The sequence below is a fragment of the Lynx canadensis genome, chromosome A3, assembly GCF_007474595.2.
Source record: "Lynx canadensis isolate LIC74 chromosome A3, mLynCan4.pri.v2, whole genome shotgun sequence".
In the NCBI taxonomy this organism is placed as follows: domain Eukaryota; kingdom Metazoa; phylum Chordata; class Mammalia; order Carnivora; family Felidae; genus Lynx; species Lynx canadensis.
Genome location: NC_044305.1, coordinates 43,003,135 through 43,027,820, shown reverse-complemented (window position 1 = coordinate 43,027,820; position 24,686 = coordinate 43,003,135). Strand labels below are relative to the sequence as shown.

At 44.6% G+C, this 24,686-nt stretch overlaps 1 protein-coding gene across 1 annotated transcript in view; it reads right to left on the bottom strand.

The window, feature by feature from the left end:
• Positions 1-323: 323 nt before the first annotated feature.
• Positions 324-24,686, bottom strand: part of KAT14 (lysine acetyltransferase 14) — a 38,189-nt gene continuing 13,826 nt past the window's right edge. The window contains 7 exon segments of the mRNA XM_030310152.1: positions 324-1,917; positions 5,552-5,742; positions 7,268-7,443; positions 8,528-8,664; positions 21,442-22,010; positions 22,142-22,558; positions 24,386-24,567. Coding sequence (XP_030166012.1) covers positions 1,744-1,917; positions 5,552-5,742; positions 7,268-7,443; positions 8,528-8,664; positions 21,442-22,010; positions 22,142-22,558; positions 24,386-24,567 — 1,846 coding nt within the window. The 3' untranslated portion in view covers positions 324-1,743.

The following is a 24,686-nucleotide window of genomic DNA, read 5'->3' as shown; positions in this document are numbered from 1 at the left end:
GTTGTGAGTGGTACTAGGTATTGAGGTTATGTGAGAAAATATCCCTATTTTTTAAGAAATACCTACTGAAGTAGGTGTGAAAGTATAGGATATCTGGGATTTGCCTTAAAATATTCAGCAAAAGACAGATGAAGCAAATGGGGCAAAAATCTTGATAATTACTGAATATGGGGGAGGGGGTTGTTGTATCGTAATTTAAAAATGTGGGGCACCTGGCTGGCTCAGTCGGTGGAGCGTGTGACTCTTGATCTCATGGTTGTAAGTTGGAGCCCCATGTTGGGTGTGGCAATTACTTGAAAATAAAATCAATCAATCGATCGAAATGTAAAACAAAGAACTGATTAATGTAATCACAGAATTCCCCAGTTCCTTGAAGCGATGGGAGACACTTGCCTCGGCCACCTTTTGCAGCAAACGCTTGACATTCACGTACAACAATCACAAGCTGGACTGCAGGTTCAGAAAATGTCACTTCTTCAATTTTACTTCTTGGGGTCCTAGTCCTCAAATCCTTAAAAGGTAGAAAGCTCTCAGAAAGAAGGGAAGGAAGGAAGGAGGGTGGGATGAAAAGAAAAGGAAAGGAAGAAAGGGGGTAATGTCACTCTTGGGCCTCAGGCAGCGGAGTGGAGCCTGGGCTGCTCTCCAAGGACAGAACTTCCAGGCTTCGCGTGAGGTGCAGTGCGTTCCTCTGAGGAAAGGGGATTCGAGCTGGCTGCAAGCGTAGCCCTTAAAGCAGAGGCTCTTGACTGTGGTCCACAGATCTCCGATCAAGATTTTAAATGTGCATGCACAGTTTTCTAGAGAATATTCAGCCTTCTTTGGATTCTCGCAGGGAGGGATCCATGTTCCCAGAAGTTAAGAGCCACCGCTCGATTGGAGCTCTGGCCATTGATCATCATAAGGAAAGATTTTTATTTGGAAACATCTGATATTTTTGGAAAAGCTCCTGCTGGATCCAAAACACCCTGACGGACAGTCCCTCTCCAACACCCCCTACGACAAGAGTGGTCCTGGAGACACACGGGCCCGTCCTCAGCTGGCTCTGCTTCCACCACCCGCACCTCCCCGCCAGCACAGTCTAACTGACAGGCTGCTCAGACAATGCGACCCCAAAGCAACTTCGCAGGCGCAGGGAGAGGTGTCCACTCCTAGGCCAAAGCCCCCAGCAGGAGGTACTGACAGCAGACCAGGTGACGGGACATGTGGACACAAACACCATGTTTATTTTGACTGTGGCCAAAGTCAGGGAGACAGCAGAACCTCAGTGCCCTGAAGGTCCTTCGGGTTCAATGATGGCTCATCGACGGCTGGGGAAGTGCTGGCCCTTTGTGTGATCACCTCGTAATCTCCCGTTGTTCCGATGACACAGCACCCCTCGTTAATGGCTGCCACCCTTCCTCATCCTTTAAATCAGAACAGATTCTCTCTCCCCGAGAATCCTTTATTGCTGAAGCTGTTTGGCGGAAGGACAGCAGCACCGCTCGGTTCCAGTTAACTGTGGAGTCCCAAGATGTGGGCCCAGGCCTGTGCAGGACAGGACAGGACAGGACAGCGGTTCTGCTGACGGGCTGTGCACTATTCAATTCCTCTGCCCACCGCCTGTGTAGCCTCCAGCGAGAGGTCTGAAGGGACGTCTGATTGCAGAGATGAGGGCCCACGGGGACGTGAACACCTGCCTTCGGGCCTACGTGAGGACCCACCTCTGACAGCACACGCGTCTCTCTGTGAAGCGCTGTGCTCACTTCAGCGCCGGAGCCTCAGGAAGAACGCGTGTTTACACTCCGTACTCTCCAACGGGTAATATTTATCATAGAAATCTAAGACGTACTCTTCAGTCTTGAATCCAAACTTCTGGTAGAGCAGCATAGCAGGGTTGCTTGCCGAGACGTGAAGGGTCACATCCTTGCCCATGCAGGTCTGCCAAAAGAGTGGAAAAGTACGGGATGAGAATGAAAGCGCCTGAGGGAAAATGAGTAGGTGAGGAAAGGCTGTGAAGTGTAGGTAGGTAGTCATGGCAACTGGGGACAGCAGGGACCTCAGCTGAGGCACTGCAACACGCCACAACAGCTGGTAGCCCGACTGAAACTATGAGACCAAGGGAACGGGTGGCATGCTGGCTGTTTCTGCTCTCTGAAGCCAAGGGCCCGGGGGAAAGTTCATTGTCAACTGGATTATTTTATTTAGAATTCAATTACACTTAAACATATCACACTTATCAATAGCAGGCGTTCTGACAATCTCGAGGAAATAGAGTAAGACAAGAAGTTTTGCTTTTTATTATTTTTTTAAATTTTAGAGAGAGGAACAGTGAGCGGGGGAGAGAGAAAGACAATTTTAAACAGGCTCCACGCTTGGCACGGAGCCCAGCATGGGCTCCCACAACCCTGGGATCATGACCTGAGCAGAAACCAAGAGTCGGACGCTCAAAAGACTGAGCCATCCAGGTACTCCAAGAAGTTCTGCTTTTAAAAACTGGATATTATCCTGTACTCAAACTTGTAAAAATTCCTTCCGTTCCTACACTTACTAGAAAGGATGCTACATTATGAGGCTAGATATGAGGTATTAAGACTTTCATTTAGTTATGAGACCTGAAAACCCTGTACAGATGTTCAGAATCCCACAGTCCCCCTCCATCCCTCACAAACCGATGGAATTAGCTTCTCAGAACTGTGATTTCTGTATTCAGCATTGGCCTAATCCTAGGGGGAAAGAGTAATCATCATTCTACTAATACGAGGCAAGTTCTTAAGATTCTTTAATTAGCTACACAGAAGAAAGTACCAAAAGTCATATGAACTAAGAATGTGCTTTCTAGTGAGGAAAGCACCAAAATACTGAAGCTGACAGGGTCCTTGAGGTTTTGTAAGCCATGGTTCCCGAGGCCTAGATTTAAGAGGCCTCTCAGGTAGACAGCTGCCGTCTTCTCTCTGCTTGATTCACGTTCTGTGCCCTGTGGTGTTACTGTGAGTGTGTAAGATGAATTTCGTGGAGTGACTTTCGTGCACACATGCACAGTGTCACCACAGCATTGAGTACTACTGCCCGACTGAGCAGTGCTGCCTGGGCCCGGGACTCACGGTCTGGCTGAGGGCCAGGACCCGCATGAAAGGATGAATACTCCTCACCTGCCCAGTGAGCGCTCAGTCAGGACTGACTCTGTGCCAGGCCCCCCGCCAGGCACACACTCGGGAAGGCCGCTCCTGCTGGTGACGGGAAAGGCAGTGGTGCAGCGGCCGAGGATGGAAGGGTGAACAGGGTGGAGGTCGTGGCTGTGAGTGGGGTAGGCGGTGGGGTGCGGTATGAAAAACTGAGAGTCTCAGCTGAACACAACACAAGGGAGCACGTGTTAACTGCCAAGTGAAGAGAGAAGAAAGCAACTTCTACAAAATGGTTCTAGGTTTCTGCCGACATTTGGGAAGTATTGAGCAAGTTTCATTAAGAGTTGGAAAAATTGGGGGCACCTGGGTGGCTCAGTCGTTTAAGTGTCTGACTTAATTTCAGCCCAGGTCATGATCTCATGGTTTGTGAGTCTGAGCCCTGCATCAGGCTCTGTGCTGACAGCGTGAAGCCTGCTTGGGATTCTCTGTTTCCCCCGCCCCTCTCTGCCTCCACCGCTCTCTCTCTCTCTCTCTCTGCCTTTACCCTACTCAAGCTGTCTCTCCTTCTCTCTCCCCATAAATAAATAAACTTAAAAAGATTGGAAAAACAACATTTTATCTTCTCCTTCCTCTATTTAAAGGGAATCTTGCCCACATAACACACAATCCTTCATGCCAAATGGTTTCTTTTTTTTTTTTTTTCCAACGTTTTTTTATTTATTTTTGGGACAGAGAGAGACAGAGCATGAACGAGGGAGGGGCAGAGAGAGAGGGAGACACAGAATCGGAAACAGGCTCCAGGCTCTGAGCAATCAGCCCAGAGCCTGACGCGGGGCTCGAACTCACAGACCGCGAGATCGTGACCTGGCTGAAGTCAGATGCTTAACCGACTGCGCCACCCAGGCGCCCCCATGCCAAATGGTTTCTAAATAAGATTCTGGGGGTGAAAAATCCCTTACGTGTTTTTCTGATGTTAGTATATAAATATATGGTATATTTTCTTCAACAGTGTTATGGATATATCAAAGGATGAATTATAATTTGATATTACAATCAAATTTTAAAAGGTTGATACCAGCTTCTACAGTGATAGTAAAATTAAGAATAATCAGCAATAATAGACTATGTACTACTCATTGATAGAGTTTTGCTAAAATGTTTAAAAATACTTGATAATTTTTACAACAACTTAGGTGGCATTATGCTCAATGAAACAAGTCAGACAGGGAAAGACAAACACTGTATGATCTCACTTATATATGGAATCTAAAAAACAAACAATAAAAAGCTGAACTCACAGACGCAGACAACAGACTGGTGACTGCCAGAGGTAGGGCTACAGGGTGGGTGAACTAGATGAAGGGGGTCAAAAGATACCCAGTTTACAACACAAGTAAGTCCTGGGGATGTCATGGAGACCATAGTTTACAATACTGTACTGCATATTTGCAAGTTGCTAAGAGAGTAGATCTTAAAAGTTCTCATCCAAGAGGAAAAACGTCTGTAACTGCGTGTATTGACGGGTGGTAACTAGACTTACTGTGGGGAATGTTTCGCAATATAGACAAGTATCTATCAGATCATTACGCTGTATGGCTGAAGTGAGTGTGTTCTGTACGTTTATGCCGCCATAAGGAGAAAACCCCTAAAAATCACAGCTCCACTTCCATTCTCAGAGTCGTGGCGATGGTGCTTCTAAGAGCAGCAGCAGTTACCAATATGGGTCATTGTACAAGGGCTTTGGATTCTCACTTTTGGTATTTTCTCATTTTATCTACTATAATGTGTTTACAAACTGGTTTCTTTGAAGATTATTTTACTGAAAGAGAGAAAGGGAGTGCACATGTGCACTGAGTCAGGGGCAGACGGAGAGGGAGAGAAAGAATCTCAAGCAGGCTCCACATTTAGCCTAACGAGCCTGGCATCACGACATGAGTCGAAATCAAGAGTCAGATGCTTAATCAACTGAACCACCCAGGTGCCCCTCAAACTGGTTTCTTTAAAACCTGGGCCTGAATAGTGATCTTATTTTAGAGGGTCAAGGGTTTTCTTTTCTTTTCTCTTTTCTTTCTTCTTTTCTTTTCTTTTCTTTTCTTTTTCTTTTCTTTTCTTTGAGAGAGAGAGAGAGAGAGAGAAAGAGAGAGAGGCAAAGAGAGAGACAGAAGATCTGAAGCAGGCTCTGCACTGACAGCAGTGAGCCCGATGCAGGGCTCAAACTCATGAACTGTGAGATCATGACCTGAGCTGAAGTTGGCTGCTCAACCAACTGAGCCACCCAGGCGCCCCAACAGCGATCTTATTTTAGAGGGCCAAAGATTCTTATCTGTGTGATGGTCACTGTCGTTCTTTTACTGGGTTTGCGAGACCACCCATTCTGTTGGGCCGTGCTAGGAAGGCCCAGCTCAGCCCCGTCCCTCCTCAAGTCTTCCAGGGGAGCCCAGACGCCTTACCTGAATCAGATGATAAATCATGAAAGTTGCGATCCCTGCTCTTCTCCACTCAGGATGGACAAACAGAAATGAAATGTAAGCTTCATTGTACTTCACGTCAGGAACCATGAAGCCAAAGGCAATGATAACTTTTTTATAAAGGACAACCACACTGAAGTCTGGATACTGCAGGCACTCAGACAGGTCAATGCCTAGGGAGAAGAGTTAATTTGATATTAAAACCATGTGCCTTTTGGAATTAACACATGACAAGCTGTTTGGTCTACACCTGCCTGCTAAAAAAAACCAAAAAACAAAAAACTGAAGACAAAGATATTAGCACAGACATCATACATTCAGATCATAAAAACAAAAGTGAATTTTAGAAAATATCAAAATTAACAGCATCTTTTCCAAGTACACATGTTAAAAGAAGTAGGCAGGATAGGGTGGGTAGCAGAGAGCACCCAGGTTTAGAATGGGATACATCTCTCTGGCTTTGAACTTAGCCACTTCTACAACGTGTGTCAGCTGACGCCTTTCCAAATGTGTGGGCCTCAGCGTCTGCACACTTAGACCTCATAGGGTGGGAGCAGAGATCCAGAGAACTCACATTATTGTGTTCCTCACCTCATACAAGTATAATTTATAAGCTCTTTTGTACAAATGCTACATTGGGCAATAAAGGGGTTTAAACAAAAAATGATTCCATGCATCATGTATGGAAGGCAACCCAGCATAAGGTCAAGAAATAGTAGATGCTCCCAGAATGCTTTCGGCCTCCATACAGCTCCTAAAAGAACGAGCACAAGTCTGCCACCACGTGCACTGTTACATGATTACCACACAACAAAGAAGACACAGCTCTAATCCCGAGGAAATCTTATCTAACCTCTGGAGGACATGTAATTTTCCTTTACTTTCAAAGCAGTGCAGTAAGGCAGATCTACAAAGAACAGGCTTATATTTAACAATGAAAATGTGCTCCTATAATTGATGGCTTCGGTTTTCAGAAAGACAATATATTAAGACTGATAAAATGACAAATCGTATTGGGCTTACTCTTATTTTCAAAGTCTGCAATTGGGGTATTTGGCTTTTTAAAAATACCTTTTCGGGGAGCCTAGGTGGCTCGGTTGGCTAAGTGTCTGACTTCGGCTCAGGTCATGATCTCAGTTTGTGGGTTCAAGCCCCACATCAGGCTCTGTGCGGACAGCGTGAGCCTGCTTGGGATTCTAGCTCTCTCTCCCAGTCCCGCTCGTGTTTTCCTCTCTCAAAATAAATAAACTCAAGGAAAAACAAAACAAAACAAAACAAAACAAAAAACCCTTTTGGCTGTACTAACACTCTCCAAGTAACAGCTAAGTAAACAAAATTACAGAATTATTAAGCAAAAAATAAAAAATGTCCAAACATGTCCAAACTACCAGTCTGTATACCGTGGGTAGACGTTACCTGGTATCTAAACATATGTAGAAGCAAAATAGGATGAATCTTTTACTCTGGCAGCACTGAGAAACATACAAAAACACTGTTTATTACTTTAATTGCTGGCTCCTTCTTGAACTTGGGAAGCAGGAGGTGTGCATATTTTACTCTTTCCATGAGAGTAGAGACAAACTAAATGAAATTGTGAGTAAAGGTTTTAGAGTCACACAGCATGCACTAATTTAAGAAAAATTACTAACGTGAACTGGACAGAAAACTGATCTGCCTAGTTTGGGAGGGGGAACATACCAGGCCAGAAAAACTCCTGACACATAGAGTTTATTGTTGGGATGTGATTTGGCCGGACGTAGCAGTAATCAAGAGGTGCGTCAGCTTCCGGGGTCCAATGAGGGTCACTCCTATGCAGGTGGGAGCGAATCTGTGACAGGAGCTGCAGTTTGGGTGGCTTTGTTTCATAATCACGCCTCCAAGAAGAGAAGAACAAGATTCAAGAAAAGAACAAATTCAAGTCAAGAAAAATACCCAGTATTATTCCTAGCCAACTGATTCACATAAACTCTTCAATCTGCTACTTTATACGGCAGAGAGCTTGGTAAGAGCTACGATACTTTTCTGGCATGAAATTTAAAATTTGCTCTGTTGGGGCGCCTGGGTGGCGCAGTCGGTTAAGCGTCCGACTTCAGCCAGGTCACGATCTCGCGGTCCGTGAGTTCGAGCCCCGCGTCGGGCTCTGGGCTGTTGGCTCAGAGCCTGGAGCCTGTTTCCGATTCTGTGTCTCCCTCTCTCTGCCCCTCCCCCGTTCATGCTCTGTCTCTCTCTGTCCCAAAAAATAAATAAACGTTGAAAAAAAAAATATTTAAAATTTGCTCTGTTAACATATATCAGACCAAACCCCTCTGTACCGACCAGGAAGCCTGCTTGTGCTGGAGCCTGAACAAACAGAGTGAGGAAACAAACAGCAGCCTGACTCAACCCTGAGAGCTCCAGCCCAGGACACAGCCCAGGGAGGGATGGCCCAGCTCTGCCAGGGCCGCTGGGGCAGGCTCTCACACTGCTTCTCACGGGGCCGGTCTGGGATGGCGGTGCTGGGCAAGGAGGATCCTGGGACTCTGGGGCCATTGTGGCGATCAAGACAACACGCTTTCTCAAGACAGCACTGGGGGGCCCTAGCCAGCTCGGCTTCCACAGCACTGCCTAGACAAGAAGACTCATCATCACCCCAGATATAAGCCCAAGTGAGGCATCTCTCCCATGTTCTCATTTTACAGACTACTAAATATACACAACTTTAAAATTTAAAAGAAACACAATGAAATACAATCGAACAGTGTTAACTTGTTCATGCTTTTTACACTTCTGTCAAACGACCATCCTTTCTGCAAAAAAACGTACAGTTCAAATAAGGCAAGGATCAGACTGCACGCAGAGTCCGTGCCGACGCCTGCTTACAGGGTTGGTCTTGACTCACTCTAACAGGGGACCAGGGCGGAGAAGCCACAAATGCCATTCCTCACAACACACTCGACATCACAGCTCTTCCCCACGTACCTGATGTAAGGTTTCAAGATCCGAGAGGTGTAAGGACTGACGATACTCTGGTCCACAGCCATATTTTCTGATCCCACCAAACGATACAGAAACTTAGTGGTCTGGTGCCGAAACCCTTTCCTGGATGGCAAGGCAGTCTAGGAGAAAGGAACCCCAGTGATGTAAAAATAGCCACTCAAAAGACTGGTTTAACTTATCAGATAATTAGTACTTAGGACATTGCTTTGTGTTAGAAAGTAGGTCTTTTTGTATTACTTCTTTGGAGAGCTCAAGTTTCAGTACAAACCTCATAGGTACCTTTGCATAAAATTAGATATGAAAAACTAGGGCCGTTTGTAACAGTTTAAAATCTAAATAATTAACAAAATTTTAAGTCACTTAAAAAAAATTTTAAGTCATTTAAGTGAGTGAAATGCAGGACTGAGCACTGGATTTACGGCTTCCGCAAGTTTCATTTCGCCTGATAACACAACCAACCCAGTCATCAGATACTAACCTGCACTAGCGTCAACTGGGTAACAGACACGTGGGTCACACTGTAGGAGCAGTCTGTTATCCACAGAGCGGTAGGGGCCAATTACTGCTGCCCCTGTGTATGGACTCATTAAAAGATGACTTGGGACGCTGGGTGGCTCAGTCAGTTGAGCGTCTGACTTCGGCTCAGGTCATGGTCTCATGGTTTATGAGTTAGAGCCCCACGTTGGGCTCTGTGCTGACAGCTCAAAGCCTGGAGCCTGCTTCCAATTCTGCATCTCCCCCCCCCCCCTTTCTGTCGCTCCCCTACTCACACTCTCTCAAAAATAAACATTAAAAAAAAAATTAAGAAGTAAATAAATTAAATATGTCTCTATTCCAATGAGTAAATTTGATAAGGGTAAGACTGATGTAGATTAGCATTCCTAAGATAAATCAAGTCAGCAGAGAAGCCCCGCCAGGGGTCGAATGAGAAGGTGGTCTGCGTTTCTTAGGTGAGTGTCCTAACAGAACAGGTGGGTTTCACACTGGGAGCCCGACTGGAGATGTCTGTTTCCGGGAGTGCTGCCCCAGGGCCCTCAGTCGTGTAGTAACAGAACATGTGCAATTAGGGTTTTACAGCAAAGAGCCCAGATGGAAGATGAAAAGGCACACTTATAAAGTGGTTTGCCAAGGGCTGGACGAAGTTTAGAAACCTGAGTTGTTTTTGGAGAGTCAGTTTGCTCTTTAGCTTAGAAAATAACTTTCTTGGAAGGAGAGCAAGAATTTCTTCTTTATAATTTCTCTTATTACTATCCCAAACTGGACACTAAAACTTTGAAAGGATGACTTTGAAATTCTTCCAGCATTTTCAAGTAAGTCTGGGAGGGCAATTCAGAGCTATGGCATGTAGTGTCCAAACACGGCCTCAACACTTCCTCCTGTACCTGTGGGGTGCTGTGGCTCCTCATGTCAAACAGCAGAGTCTGTTCCCTCCCCTTGAATGAGGGTGGGCCTGTGACAGGCCTTGACCAATTACCAAGTGCAGAAGTAACATTCTGCGACCCTGAGCCCAGGCCCTAAGAGGACAGGAAGCTTCTACTTTCTCTCTCTTTGCGTCCAGCAGCCATGGTGTCCAGGCTGGACCACTGAATGCATAGAGGCCACATGGAGACCAGCCCGGAGGAGAGCCATCCTGGTCATTCCAAACTTGATCCAGCTTCCTGTTGAAGGCAGCCACGTGAGTGACCTCAGCCTTCAGCACACAGGGTAGAACCACCATCCAGTTGAGCCCAGTCAACCCAGAGAATCAGAAGAAATATTAAATATTGTTTTAAGCCTCTAAGTCTTGGAATGACTTGCTGTGCAGCAACAGATGACTGAAATACCAGTCACCGAACCACTGGCCCATGAGAGACGATCTGGTTAATGTTTCGGGGTCAGTTTTGTGGAACTCCCCAGATGTTACCCAGTACCCCAACTTCTTGCCATCTCTGCTTTCACCCTAGTCTAGACCACCTTCAACTTCTGCCTGGATCACTACCGCTGCTTCCTATTGGTTTCTCTGCTGCCACTCTCAGCCTTTATCACCCACGTTCCACACAGAGCCAGGAGCTTCTTTTAAAAACAAGTAAATTCACTTCCCTTGGTCAAAATTCCTATTTGGCCTTCCCTTGCAATTCAAAGTTCTTACCTGGGACTTACAGGATCTGTCCTGTTACCTCGGCAACCTCACCTCCCACCCACTTCCTCTGCCATCACTATGTTCCAGCCCACCACACCAAACTACCTGCTGCCTGGGGGCCTGCCCCTGGGCCTTCTGCCCTGAACCCCCTTCAGCCTGCCTCCTCCTTGTGGACCAGGACTGGGCCAAGTGCTACTTCCACCACAAGACTGTCCTTAAGCACCCATCCAATGTGTTACCACTGCCTTCTGCTCTTCCCCTCCACCGCAACACCCGCCTTGCAGGAAATGATCCCGTTTAGTGAGTTAGTCCTGTCACCTCCCCGCTCCATAGGGTGGGCACCTTCTGCCCTAATTTGCTGCGGTGTCCCCAGCTAGAAGAGTGCTTGGCACACATGAAGTATTCAACTTAGGTTTGCTGAATGACAAAATGGTGGGGAAAGAAGCATGCCAAAGTCAAATAAGTTTGGAAAATGTTAAATGAGTTTCGTCAAACTTCTAGTTCTAAATAAAAGGAGCACTAGATGGGCTGCTGTGTTCCTTCCCATCTGTCTTGAAAGATGCCACAAAAGTGAGAGGGAGGACGGAACACAAAGGCTGTGAGAAACCCCAGGGAGGGACCAAAGGTGGCCGGGTCCACGTGAGGCGGCAAAGGCCAGACCAGAGCAGAGAAAGGCTCCGCACCACAGGTGGGGAGGGGAGCTTCCGAGTTAGGCCACTTCCTCTTGCAAGGTCTGCTCTGGGAGGACCTCGGCCAATCAACTTTGCCAGCAAGTGTCAGCTGGAGGGGTCACATCAGGACACTGCTGGAGCCTCAAACTTGCTAACAGGGTGTCAAGCCAGGAACCAGGCTTTTGCTCTTCCCTTCAGGTGTTTATACCAGCAAAGGCATCTGGTGACACCAAGAGAATATTCTTTCACAGGGGGAAAAAAAAAAACAAGATATGTCAACAAAGAGTGTAAATGAAAAGAAAGCAAAGTAAACCAACTGCACTGGAAACAGCAGAATTAATTTACCAGACAGCCAAGAATTTTCAAAAAGCAAATAAGCAGTCATCAGGGAAATGCAAACCCAAACTGCAACGAGATACCACTTGACTTCCACAAAGATGGCTACAATCAAAAAGAGTAACAAGCATTGGTAAGGATGGTGTGGAGAAATCAAGATCTTTATGAAGTGCTGGTGATTTTGGAAGACAGTCTAGCAGTCCTTCAACATGTTAAACAAAATGTTACCATTTAACTGGGCATTCCGACTCCTGGATATATACCCAAGAGAAATAAAATCCTATGTCCACATAAAGACATCTACACCAATGTTCAAGCGGCATTATTCACAACAGCCAAAAGGTGGAAACAGGGGTGCCTCAGTGGCTTAACTGACTGAGTGTCCAATTCTTGATTTCAGCTCGGGTCATGATCTCGCGGCTGATGAGTTCAGATCCACGTTGGGTCCTGTGCTGACAGTGCGGAGCCGGCTTGGGATTCTCTCCCTCTCCTCCGGTCTCTGCCCCTCCCCAGCTCTCTCTCTCTCTCAAAATGAATAAAATAAACTCAAAACAAAAAATCCAAAAAACAAAAGGTGGAAACAACCCAAGTGTCCATCAACTGATGAGTGGATAAACAAAATGTGGTACGCCTATACAATGGGGTATTAAGTAGCCATAAAAGGGAATGACATGCTAATCTATACTACAACATGGACAAATCTTAAAAACATGTTGTGAATGAATGCAGTCAGAAAAGACTATGTATTATGGGGTTCCATTTATGCGAAATGTCCAAAATAAGTAAATCTACAGAAGCTGGGAGCTGGGGGGGGGGGGGGGGGGGCGGGGCAGTAATACTGATGAAAATGCTCTAAAATTAATTATGATGATGGTTATCCAACTCTGTGAATATAGCAGAAACCACCAAATTGTACACTTTAAATGGGATTGTATGGTATATGAATTGTATCTCAATAAGGTCGTTTAAAAAAAAAACAACATAATAAATGGACTCCAGGGTAATAAACCTAGAAACAGGAATGAGTGTAGTTATGATGGACCTCTTACTCCTTACTGGACATTAAATGCATGACCACTGAAACAAAGCACTCAGTGAATGAGTAAGGGACAGATTGAGGATCTCTTCACAAAGGCAAAGGAAGAGAGAAAGGAAAGAATTAATGCGTCAACATCCATATTAGGAGTCCAGAAAAGGAGGAATATATTTAAAGAAGCAATGATAGAGGCACCTGGGTGGCTCAGTCAGTTAACCATCCAACTCTTGATTGCGGCTCAGGTCATGATCTTACAGTTTGTGAGATCAAGCCCCACAAAGGGCTCCACAATGGGTGTGCAGCCTGCTTAAGATTTTCTCTCTCTCTCTCTCTCTCTCTCTCCCTCCCTCCCTCCCTCCCTCCCTCCCTCCCCCTCTGCCCCTCTCCCACTCGTGCCTGTGTTCTCTCTCTCTCTCTCAAAATAAATAAATAGACATTAAAAAAAAAAAAACACACAAGACACAATGATAAGGACTTTCCCAGATGGGGGGCACCTTGTTGGCTCAGTTGGCAGAGTATATGACTCTTGATCTCAGGGTCATGAGTTCAAGCCCCACGCTGGGCATGGAGCCTACTTTTAAAAAAATCCGAATTTCCCAGATTAAAGAATCATGTAAGAAGACTTCTGGTTTCCTGTCCAGCATAAAAGGAGAATGGAAGCTGTCAATACATTCTAACAAGAGGTTAAACAAACTGAAAATCGACAACTCTTCTTGGATCCATCAGAGAATTGAGATCACAGGGCACACTACTCCTCCCAAAACTGGAAAGACAAACACGTGCATACAGAGAATCAGAAACCTCCAGGAACCAGTGACCAGTAGGAAAACTTAATGAGCAACAAGCAAATTGCTGGAGACACAATGTGGAAACCTCTGAGAGACAAAACTCTGGTTGGGGGATGCACATTTTTGTGACTTTTACCTCCAGGAGCTCTACCAGGTTCTCGTGGTAGGGATCAAAGAAAAATCCCCTCAGGCTTTCGGCAGGGAAAAAGCAGCCGTTCTGAAAATACTTTAGAGTACTTTGTCTTCTTAACAAGGCCTGCACTCAAGAGAAAGTATTTTACCAGAGCCTAACCTACTGGGTTTCATCAGAGCCTAACCAACTTGTGGAAAGGGAATTGCCCATCTCCAGTTCCCGCCAGTTATCCCATGCCTGTGTCGGTCACAGCCCAGAGGCACGTGTTCACTAACAGACTGAGAACTGATCTTAGGACCACAGAAGGCTCACCACCATACCACCAAAGGCCTACTTTCCACAGTTCCAGTAGGTCATATGTGGCTTTCAACTAAAAATTACAAGGCATATTAAAAGGCAAAAAAAAAAAAAAAAACCCCACACTCTGGGGACACCTGGTTGGCTCAATTGTTTGAGTGTCTGACTCCTGATTTTGGTTCAGGCCACGATCTCACAGTTTGTGGGACTGAGCTGTGAAGGGCTCTGTGCTGACAGTGCAGAGCCTACTTGGGATTCTCTCTCCCTCTCTCTCTGCCCCTACCCAGTTTGCACATTTGTGCACACACACTCTCTCTCAATAAATAAACATTAAAAAAAAAACAAAAAACCATCCAAAAACACAGTCTAAAAGAGACAGAGAAAGCATCAGAACCACTCAGACAAGGTAGACATGTTGGAATTATTAGACTGGGAATTTAAAACAACTATGATTAGTATGTTAAGGGCTCTAATAGACAAAGCAGACAACACATAAGAACAGACAGACAATTTAAGCAGAGAGATGGAAATTCTAAAAAGAATCAAGAAGAAATGCTAGGGACCAAAAATGTTGTAAGAGAAATGAAGAATCACCTTTGTGGGCTCTTTAGTAGACTGGACATGGCTGAAGAAAGAACTTCTGAGCTCAAGAATATGTCAAGAGGAACTTCCAAAATTGAAAAATAAAGATAAAAGAAGACTAAAAAACCCAGAACAGAACATCCAAAACTGTGTTACAAGGACAAAAGGTGTAAAATACACATAATAGGAATACCAGAAAGAAAAGAGAGAAAGGAACAGAAGAAATATTTGAAGCAATAATGACTGAGAATTTTCCAAATTAATCAAGACACCACACCAAAAAGCACAAATCCAGGAAGCTCAGAGAACAAGAGGAGGATAAATGTCAAGATCAAACTGCTTAAAAGCATAAAGTTGAACAAAAATCTAAATGCTCACACTAATGCTTCAGTGAAGCTCAATTTTCTTTTTTTAATTTTAGAGAGAGGGTACGTGCAAGTGAGAGAGAGAGAGAGGGGCAGAGGGAGAAAGAACCTTAAACAGGCTCCACTCTCAGCACAGAGTGAGACACAGGGCTCCATCCCACCACCCTGGGATCATGACCTGAGCCAAAATCAAGAGTTGGAGGCTCAACCAACTGAGCGATCCAGGCACCCCAGTGAAGCTCCACTTTAAAGTAATCTGTTTGGGGCGCCTGGGTGGCTCAGTCAGTTAAGCATCTGACTTCAGCTCAGGTCATGATTTTGCAGTTCATGAGTTCGAGCCCGGCATCGGGCCATGTGCTGACAACTCAAGAGCCTGGAGCCTGCTTCAGATTCTGTGTCTCCCTCTCTCTGCTCCTCCCTCACTTGTGCTCTGTTTCTCTTGAAAATAAATAAAACATAAAAAAAAAAATTTTTTTTTTTAAGTAACCTTTTCACTCTCTTCGGAAACCTCCTCTCCTCCCTTCTTAGCCTTTTGTTTTGGGAACCCAGTACCACGCTGAAGACATGACAAACAAGGCTGGCAGCACAGACACAATTCCTGACAAAACAGGCTAAATCCTGTATTTCCCTATAGAACCTCCAGACCCTTGCTCCTGGCAGGCTTGCAGTTTTGAAGGCTTTAGCCTGCTGTAACCTCCTTTGCCTGGCAAAGCAATAAATCCTACTGTTTCTTTTTATCCCAAACTCTTGTGTTGTGTTTATCCCAAACTCTTGTGTTGTCTTGTGTTGTACTGGGCTCTGAAGCAGAGGTTACTGGTTTTTGACAGCATATTAGCATATAAGACACCTGTGACTGAAGGAGAAGTACACGATAAATGAGATTAAAAAAAAATACTTTAAATGCGCAAACAAAATTAAAGATCAGAAACAAAGACAAAATTCTGAAAGCTTCCAAGGTATGAGAGAATAAAACAGGAGATCACCTACAAAGAAAGAAGAATGAGACAAACAGTGAGGCTCTCAGGAGTAATAATTTCAAAATGTTGAAAGAAAAAACAAAATTAAAATTTTATATCCAGCTACACTATCATTTAAATTCAAGAGTGAAATGAAGATATTCTTAGGCATACAGGTATTCAAAATTAAACTCAAAAAGACCAGATTTTTAAAAACTGTTAGAGGAAGTAGTCTAGCAAGAAATTAACCTAGGAAGAAATGATAGGAAGTAAGGGTGAATAAATAATTTAGTGAGGTTTACTGTTGTCTAAACAACACAAAAGAAAAAAGACAGATAAGAGCACACAAAAATATTCTGTTTGAAGGGAAGACCACATGATAATATTAAAAAATTAAGAGAAAAAATAGATGTCCTAAGTTAGAACCTACAAAAAGAATAAAAATTGAGCATACAACTTTCTTTATAGCAAAGAATCAACATAATATACTTTCTCTGACAACACATATTTGATTAGAAATTAAATCAATTACTAAAAGATACCTTAAAAATTTCTATATATGTAAGAAGTAAACAAACCAAGAAACAAACTGTTGTGTTACAGAGGAAATAATGAGAAAAATTACAAAATGCTTAGTACTGATTGATAATAAACTCCCATCACTTCATGAGTCACAGCTAAAGCAGTATTGTAGGGATACTTATAGCTATGACTACATTTATCAGAAAACAAGAAAGAGTATGGATTGAACAAATGCATTTAGAGCTGCTCCTTGTGTAGCTGCATTAAAACGGTACTAAAGTTCCAGGTTAAGATGGGGGATTAAATGCACAATTTTACTCCCTCCCCAAACCCACTAAACCTACAGAATCAGCCTTCTAAAAAAGGGAGAGAAGCATACAAAAATAGGAAGATCAGGGGAAAAAAACATCTGGGAAGCAGATGGATAAATACTAACTGCTTTAAAGCCCAAACTCCCAAGCTGGCTTTGGGTTAGGTGTGAACCAGCCCAATCTGTACCACAGTACCCTCGTAAAACCCAGTGGCAGCACCAGACTCCTCTGGAGCTGGGAATAAATGGGGTACTTAGAAGAAGGAGCAGGTAAAAGTTGTGTGCACAGCAGTTCGATTCCCAAATCCTCAATCCCCTGCTGCCAGGTGGCTGCCTCCCCACAGAAGTCTGGAAGTCCCATCTCTAGAGAAGGTGTAACCAGCGCTCTGGAGGGACAGCTCATCTAGCGTGAAGGTGGGAGTACAAGTTGAAGGCTAAGGTCCCTCTTCCTCTACGTGGTAACCAGGGTTCTGAGACTGGGAGACTGACTAGCCAGGGGGAAAGACCTCAAGGAAGAGATGTTGGGGGGTCCTTGTCAAAGGATGCTCCTAGATAATGGGTCTGTACACAGAATCTCAGGTTCGGCCTCATTTTCCCTCACAAAGGGAAAGCACTGCTTCTTGGTATTGAAGTTGTCTCTCAGCCTGTCCCAACACTAGCTTGGAATTTTGGCTTTAAGTTCAAGGCCTTTCAGACATATAAGGTCTCCGATTTTACTTCCCAGGCAGCTTTCCTCAGGAAGTCACTAAGAATATGCTCCACTAAAACAAGGGACTAAAATTACAACATGGCAAAGATGAGGCACAGGAAACGGTAAGATTCAAAACAGAAGAAGGGCAAAGGAGTCTCCAGTGAAGGGACAGCCCAGGACCACTACTGGGTGACAGGTGTCACTCAAGGGGCAGCTACAGAGGCTATCATAAGTCCCTGCTGCACTGCACCATCTTTTATTTATTCATTTTTATCAGTTTATTTTATTCTTTTCACCATAAATGTACCTTCAGGGGCACTTGGGTGGTGGCTCAGTGGATTAAGCAGCCAACTCTTGATTTCAGCTCAGGTCATGACCTCATGGTTCATGAGTTCGAGCCCTGAGTTGGGCTCCTGAGTTGGAGCCCTGTCAGTTGGCGCTGACAGTGTGGAGCCCACTTGGGATTCTCTCTCTCCCTCTCTGTCCCTCCCCCACTCATACTCATTCTCTCTCTCAAAATAAACAAATAAACTTTAAAAAAATAAGTGTATTCTTTAATCCCCATCCCCTATTTCACCCATTGCCCCACCCACTTCCCATCTGGTAACCATCAGTTTGTTCTCTATAGTTAAGAGTCTGTTGGTTGGTTTTATCTTTTTTCCCCCTCACCTGTTTGTTTTGTTTCTTAAATCCCACATATGAGTGAAATCATATAGTATTTGTCTTTCTCTGACTGACTTATTTTGCTTAGCATAATACACTCTAGTTCCATCCATATTGTTGCAAATGGCTAGATTTCATTCTTTTTTATGGCTGATATTCCATTGTGTGTATATAAATATATGTATATATATACATACACACACACCCCATCTTCTTCATCCATTCATCTATCGATGGACACGGGCTGCTTCCATAGTTTGGCTGTTGTAAATAATGCTGCAATAAACATAGGGGTGCATGTATCCCTTTGAATTCATGTATTTGTATTTTCTGGGTAAATACCAAACAATGTGATTACTGGATCGTAGGGTACACTGGACCATCTATAAAACCTAAGGAATTGTAGCCCAGAATCTCACTGGTGCTCAGCTTGGCTTCACCATGTACTCTGAGACTCCTCTACGACCTCCATGCCCACTCCATGGATCAGTTGAGGACACATGCCCCACAAACAACTGCTCGGACCTCCTACAAGCTGGAAGGAACCACATCAGTCCAGACGCAGGAAACAGAGGGCCCCACTGTCCCTGCCCAGATTTCTGCCACACTGAGTGTTATACACTGCAGCCCTGCCTGAGGCTCAGACTGTGGTAAGCCTTACGCTCCCCAGAACTGCCTAATGACCTTGAACACTGACTTCTCTACAAAGGGGTCATGGAACCTGAAGCCAGAATGTGACTGTGGGAGCTTCCTGGGGCTGCCATATCAATGGCTTGTCACAAACGAGATGGCTAAAATAACAAACTTATTCTTCCACAGTTCTAGAGGCCAGAAGTCAGAAATCAAGGTGTTAGCAGGGCCATGCTCTCTCTGATATTCTAGGGAAGAATCTGTTCCACACTTTCTCTTACCTTCTGGTGTTGCCAGCATTCATTGGTATCCCTTACTTGTGGACACATTGCTCTGCCTCAGTCATCACATGGTGATCTCCCTGTGTCTGTTTCTATGCCTCTTCTCTTCTAAGGATACCAGTCATATTGTGTTAAGTACCTACCCTGCTCCAGTATGACCTCATCTTAACTAATTACATCTACAAAGACCCTATTTCCAAACAAGTTCACATTCATGGGTACAAGGGGTTAAAACTTCAATATATCCTTTTGGGGGACACAATTCAATCTTTAACAATGACCCAGAGAGATTGCTTAGCTTATTCTCTCCTGGAAGCCTTCATCTAATAGTGGCAATTTCTTACACAGCTAGATTTGTGCCTCCTACTTAGTTTTTTAAAAACTAAAAGTGACATAAAAAACTCAGAGCGGCTCCCTCTTAGGGGGAGGGAGTAGGCAGTACACAGAACTTCTAAGGTGCTTGTATGCTCAGTTTCTTTCTTTCTTTCTTTCTTTCTTTCTTTCTTTCTTTCTTTCTTTCTTTCTTTCTTCTTTTTTGCTAATGTTCTGTTTCTTAACCCAAGAGACAGATACAAAAGTATTTATTTAATTAACCCATAAACTATAACATGTCCTATGTATTCTTCTGTAGCTACAGGACACATGTCATAATTTAAAAAATTAAGTACAGGGATTAAAAAGACAAACCCACAAGAACAAAGAATAGGCGAACAGGTGACTGCAGTCCAAGCACATGAGTAAGTGGCAAACACCTGAGACGAGAGAGCCAGAACTTAAGGCAGCAGTGAAGACAGGCCAGGAGCAGGATGATATACACGCAGAGCCTCAGGAAAGGCAACAAGGCATCGATCAGGTCCTGCTAACACTGAGACTGGGCAAGAAGACTCCGGACTGAGAGTCTCTCTACCTAAGAGGTTAAAGCCTCCAACTACACCCCCAATGCCCACATCCAGAAATGATCTTTCCCTCCATGGGCAGAAGACCAGAGTGTCTGGAGATGCTCGGGAAACACTCTGGACACCAGAGCACCTGGCCAAGCCAAGATGGGACTGAAAACAGGGAGACTCAGGGAAGTTTTCCAGCTGAATGGTAGGCTCCTGGACCACCCCATTCACCTCTAGGGTGTAGGCAGGCAGGTTACTACTTCCCAGGCAAGATGCAAAATAGGAAAAAAAAGTAGGGGTTGTCAGCAAACTATATCCTACAGGCCAGATCCAGCCTGTTTTAGTAAATAATGTGTTACTGGGACACAGCCATGCCCATCCATTATATCTTGCTTTCACACAACAGCAGAGTTGAGTAGTTGCAACTCAGACTGTGTAGCCTGCAAAGCCAAAACCATTTACTGTCTGACCCTTTACAGAAGGCCTGCCAAACCCTGGTGTACAGGGTTCAATATCCAAATAATAGGTGTGCTCCAAAAAGACAGAACAGAAATGGGACGCTTGAGTGACTCAATTGGTTGAGCGACTGGCTCCTGATTTTGGCTCAGGTAATGATCTCATGGTTTGTGAGATCCAGCTCCATGTTGGGCTCTGTACTGATAGAGTGAGGCCTGCTTAAGATTCTCTCTCCCTCTCTCTTCCCCTCCCCTGCTCCCGCTATCAAAATAAATAAACATTTAAGAGAGAGAGAGAGAGAAAATAGAATATAGGAAATTAAGATGTTCCAGAGCTCTAAGAGAGTTTCAAATTGAAAGAGCCCACACACCACATGCCCAACACAGTGGAAGAAAAAGCCCCACACACGGTACCTCATAGAATAAGATCACAACACCAGCAATATCAGCCCACTAGTTTCCAAAGACAGAAAACTGCAAATAATCTTATTTGGCAATTATTTAATCCTATTTAGCAATTCACGGGCAGAGATATAAGAATGTAATCAGAAACATATAAATAAAAGATGCATTTCACTTTACAGCCATCAGATTAGCAAAACTAGTTAAAGGCTATTTAGGAGCAAGTGCTAACAAAGACTCAGGGAAATCAGACCTGTCATTCCTGCTCTGGGAAGGCGCATTCTCGAAGTTCTGAGTGGAATTGACCATTCCCAGGAGCACTCACAGACTTGGATTCCCCTGAATATTCTCAAGCTATGCTGCCACACACGGATCTATTTCTACGCGTTGTCTCCTAACTACACAGATGTTTACACATCCTCCGATTCTGCTCAGCACGTGGTCTGCTACATCATATGTCCTCAACAAACCTGCCACTCAGGGCTATGACACAAACCATGTGCAAACTCAGTCCCCATCCGGGACTAGGAGAGGCAAAGAAAGTGTCAAGGCTCTGTCCTGAATGCCCAAAGGAAACAAACAAACCCGGCTGTAATCATGGGTATTCATACCGAATAGTTTCAAAAACCAAAGCCCAGAAAGTTTTCTATTTTGCTCCCTTGCTGTTTCCTTCTCTTCCCCGAAGTCATTCAGGACTTCCAGTCGAGCACAGCTGCGCCCCCTCCTTCTGTAGTGCCGCCTGCCCGCCCCCATCTGCTGCCCCCGGGAATCTTACCTGGTATCGGTCAAGGATTCTGAAGTCCTGACAGGTTGTTCTGTATGTGGCTTGTCCAGCTGGAAGCCTGGAAACTCCCCCTTCTTTGGCTCCATAAATTCCATCAACTAACAGAAGAGCAGCATTAACAACTTGATCCAAGTCAAAAAGTGGTAATCCCCTATCCCTTTTCGCTTGTCTGACAATCAATTTCCGCTTCAGTCTGCGAGCTTCTGGCGTCATGGCAACGGCACTGGGACAAGCTTCCAGCCTCTTCAGGAGCAGCTTCTCCTCGTAGATGCTCACGGGGGTGTACTTGGGCCCTTTAGGTTTCCTGTCCTTCTCCAGCTGGGGCTTCCTCTTCTCTCGAGTCCTCGTTTGCAAAGATGTGTTGGAATCTGTGTCTTCGCTGTCAATGTCCATCCTGTCAGGCTTTTCCTCCTCGCTCTCCACCTCCTGCTTTATCTGTTCAGGCGCTCTGACCTTCTTTCTGCCCCCGACCACTGCCCCAGAAGCTGCTGCCCCAGCAGGCGGAGGTACATACTCCATCCCTGGGTCTATGACCCCATCGCCTTCCATCTCGTCATCGTCTGCGCAGAGTGCAAGACAGTGTAATCAAGACACGGGAAAGAAGAAATGCAGGGCGCACCGCCCACAAAGTGAAAATACACACATTCTATCACACACGAAAAACAAAAGACCCAAGAAAGGCAAGTCTTACCGTGAAACAAGGCTTGTGGTGGCATCACATCTGGAATCAGATCAGCCTCTGAAAGCAAGCTGGGTGTGGCCGAGTGAGAGGCGGGGGTCCCAGGGGCAGAGAAATCCAGAGACGGAGAAGGAGACGGGCTTGTCAGAGGGGTGCGGTCAGAGGAGCTCAAGGACGAGAAGTCAATCACTTCCCCTTTTTCTAGAACCACGTCTGGCCTGCGGCCGCGGCTTATAAACTTCACAGGGGTCGAAGAAGTACTCCTGTCCAGAAAGCCAGCTGCTTCCTTCTGAGCTCTCCTAATGTCCTTTGCTTCCTGAGTACGAGACCTTTTCTCTTTTAATTCCATGGCAGATTCCACGGGATTACGACTTGCCCGTTTTCGAAGGCCCTCCACAGTAATGACGGGATCTAAAGCTGGTTTGGAGGCTGCCAAAAGAGAAGTATCTCAACTTTAGTTTCTTTTGCTAATTTAATTGTGAACCTATTACCATGTTCAAAATAGAGAAATGTTCAACAATGAACGTCCTAAACTAGGACTTGGGGTGCTTCTGACAAGAAAAAAGGGATTACAATGCAAATTTAAATAATTAAATACTGTATTTGCCTATTGAAATTGGCAAATCTTAAAAGTTCGGTAATGTTCAACAAGAGTATGGGGAAATGGGTATTTTCATGCCTTTTTAGTAAGGTGTGAATTTTTATTACAACTTTTTGGAGGGTGATTTGGCAACACTAATACTTGGAATAAACATGCCCTTCATATGGCAACCTGTTTCCAGGAATTTATCACAAATAATTTACCCACATATAGTATTATTTAAAATAACAACAACAAAAAGGCAGAAGTAACCAAAATATCCATCAATAGTGGGAATGGCCTATTATATTATCCTATGAAGGTCATTCAATGGGATACAATTGGAAAAAAAGAAAATAAGGCAGATCTACATGGAATGCTATGGAAAGATGTCCAGGGTCTCCTAGTAAGGTGGGGGAGAGGGATAGAGAACAAGTATTACAGCATGAGTTTATTTTTTCAATTAAAAATGCTAAAAGCATTCACAGGACACAGCAGTGGTTACTCTGGGGAGTGAAACTGCAGGCAGGTATAGGGGAGGAGGACACTGTCAGGCTTTATACTTTTCAACACTATTTGATTTTTTTCTCAAATATATTTTTAAAAATTTAAAGCTCACTAAAATTTTTTAGATTAAAAAAACCCCAGACCAATATGTGATTGTAAGGAGTTTTCTTTAAGTGGGAGAATGGCATCAGGTTAGGCCATGAAAAAGAATCCTTATCTCCTAAAGATAGTACTGAGATGTTTAAGAATGAGATGTTGATGATGGGATTTGCTTCTAAATAATCCAAGGCGTGGAATGGGTGGAGGGTTGGGGGAAAGCACCCAGTGGCCAAATTAAACTGAGATGGCCAGCAATGAACTGCTGAAGTGAAGAGAAAGGTACATAGGAACTGATTACACCACTCTCTTCGTATTGGTGGGTGTTTACAAATTTCCACATAAAAAGCTGTAAAAACAAAATGAGATTGAAAATAGAGAAGCTTGGGGCACCTGGGTGACCCAGTCAATTAAGCATCTGACTCTGATGGTGCAAGGTCCGCTTTAGATGCTCTGTCCAGCCCTTCTTCTCTGCCCCTCCTCCTACCCCTTCTCCGCCCCTCCTCCTTGAACGTGTGCGCTCGCTCTCGCGCGCGCGCTCTCTCTCTCTCTCTCTCTCTTTTCAAAATAAATAAACATTTTTGGGCCACCTGGGTGGCTCAGTCCGTGGGGCATCGACTTTGGCTCAGGTCATGTCTCAAGGCTCCTGGGTTCAAGCCCGGCGTTGGGCTCTGTGCTGACAGATCAGAGCCTAGAGCCTGCTTCGGATTCTGTGTCTCCCTCTCTCTCTCTCTGCCCACCCCCCACTTGCACCCTGTCTCTCTCTCTCTCTCAAAAATAAATATTAAAAAAAAGTTTTTTAAATAAACATTAAAAGAAAAAAGAAAATAGAGAACCTTGCAGATACCAAAGGACATTTCCAGAACTGGTAACTTGATTAGGAAATACTAAAATATTTTTTGTATGGTATTTATTTACAGCATACACAAAATGTGTCGTAATAATACACCTGCCAAGCAGAGTAGCTCCAGAGAGGCAGCTGGCCTATGCCTTACAAGCAGGAGGTCTTATAAACTCATGCTTGCTTGGCTCCGGCCTGGCCAGCACGTGCTATAGTGTTCTCACAAGAGTACCTTTTACTTTCAGGGTAGAGGCAGACAGCTTCTCTCCTTCAGGCTTCATTGTTGGTGGCTTGTTGTGAACGAGCTTCCACCATCCTGGTTCTCCGAACTCTTGAGCCCCTGAACGGAAAAACATGGGGCTTCCCACACTGAGGCAACCCGCTACTGTGCTCCACCAGGTCGAAGTCTTCTTCCTGGAGAGTCCAAGAATTTAAAAATTATTGGCTTTCCAATTTTGGCATTATGTGGAAAATACACTCTCCAGATACTCTAGGACTCCAAGCCTGTGTTATGCTATGGAACCTTCAACCTT